Source organism: Nannospalax galili, unplaced genomic scaffold, assembly GCF_000622305.1.
Source record: "Nannospalax galili isolate Female #2095 unplaced genomic scaffold, S.galili_v1.0 scaffold678, whole genome shotgun sequence".
Classification (NCBI taxonomy): domain Eukaryota; kingdom Metazoa; phylum Chordata; class Mammalia; order Rodentia; family Spalacidae; genus Nannospalax; species Nannospalax galili.
In genome coordinates, this window is record NW_008341807.1 from 1 (window position 1) to 1,307 (window position 1,307).

At 41.8% G+C, this 1,307-nt stretch overlaps 1 protein-coding gene across 1 annotated transcript in view; it reads left to right on the forward strand.

Moving 5' to 3' along the window:
* Positions 1 to 10: 10 nt before the first annotated feature.
* The window catches only part of LOC103737484 (UPF2 regulator of nonsense mediated mRNA decay), a gene marked incomplete in the record, with an annotated part of 29,170 nt that continues 27,873 nt past the window's right edge, over positions 11 to 1,307 (forward strand). The window contains 1 exon segment of the mRNA XM_008837309.3: positions 11 to 139. Coding sequence (XP_008835531.2) covers positions 32 to 139 — 108 coding nt within the window.

A 1,307-nucleotide genomic window follows, 5' to 3' on the forward strand; every position in this document is an offset into this window, starting at 1 on the left:
CCTAGTAAATGACAAAGAGTCCAAAGATTCTATGACAGAAGGGGAAAATCTTGAGGAGGATGAAGAAGAAGAAGAAGGAGGAGCTGAAACAGAAGAACAATCTGGAAATGAAAGTGAAGTAAATGAGCCAGAAGAAGAGGTAAAGGCTTCTGTTTCTTTGTGTGTGTGCATGCACATATATACATATATGTCACAGCACATACGTGGAGGTGAGAAGACAACTTATAGGGGTTGGTTTTCACTTTCTACCCTGTGGGTCTTGAGGGTTCAGCTCAGATCGTCAGACATAGCCATAAACACCTTTACCTGCTGAGCCATCTCCTGCCTGAGTTACTATTATTTTTTTATGTGTATGCGTGTATTGCCTGCATGTAGGTAAGTGCACCTGTGTCGTGCAATGCCTGCAGAGGGACAGAAGAAGCTGTTGGATCCCCTGGAACTGGAGTTATGGACAGTTGTTAGCTGCCATGTGGGATTCAAACCCGGGTCTTCTGCAAGAACAACCAGTATTGTTAACTGCTGAGCCATCTCTCTAACCCCCAATCAAGATTTTTTTTTGGGAGGGGGGCCTTTTTTGAGACAGGGTCTCCCTATAGCCCCAGCTGACCTGGAACTTGCTATGTAGACCAGGCTGGCCTTGAACTCACAGAGATCCACCTGCCTCTGCCTCCCAAGTGCTGGCATTAAAGGCGTGTGTCACCACGCTTGGCTCAATCAAGATTTTTTAATACATAAAGATCTTCTCCTTAGTTTTATTACAGAAAATGGACTAGTAATACATTTCTGCTATAAAATCTCTTGATTAAGGGTCTTTATAGAAACTTAAAAAGCATTTCTGGCTAATTAGCAATTTGGAAAGTAATGTTTAACCTCCTGTGTATCTTAATCTTATTGTTGCATGTGGACAATTAATCTGTGGGTTTTATAATCTTAAAAACAAGCTTACTGGCTAAATACTAATATACTTAATTTTTCCTAGCTCTAGTTCGTCTGAAATAGGAAATTCACTGTGTACCATAATCTGTATGTCCTTTTGGTGTTTATGACTCTGTTAAGTCAAAGCATATGAAATGGTTTTTCTGCCATTTTTGACCTATTGAAATATTTCAGGGCTAGGGAGATAGCTTCCTTGGTAATGTACTTGTCATGCAAGCACAAAGAACTCACGATTTTTTTTTTTTTTGTCCTTTTGAGACAGGCTCTCCCTGTAGTCCCAGCTGGCTTGGAACTCCCTATGTAGACCAGGCTGGCCTTGAACTCATAGAGATCTGCCTGCCTCTGCCTCCCAAGTGCTGGGACTAAAGGCC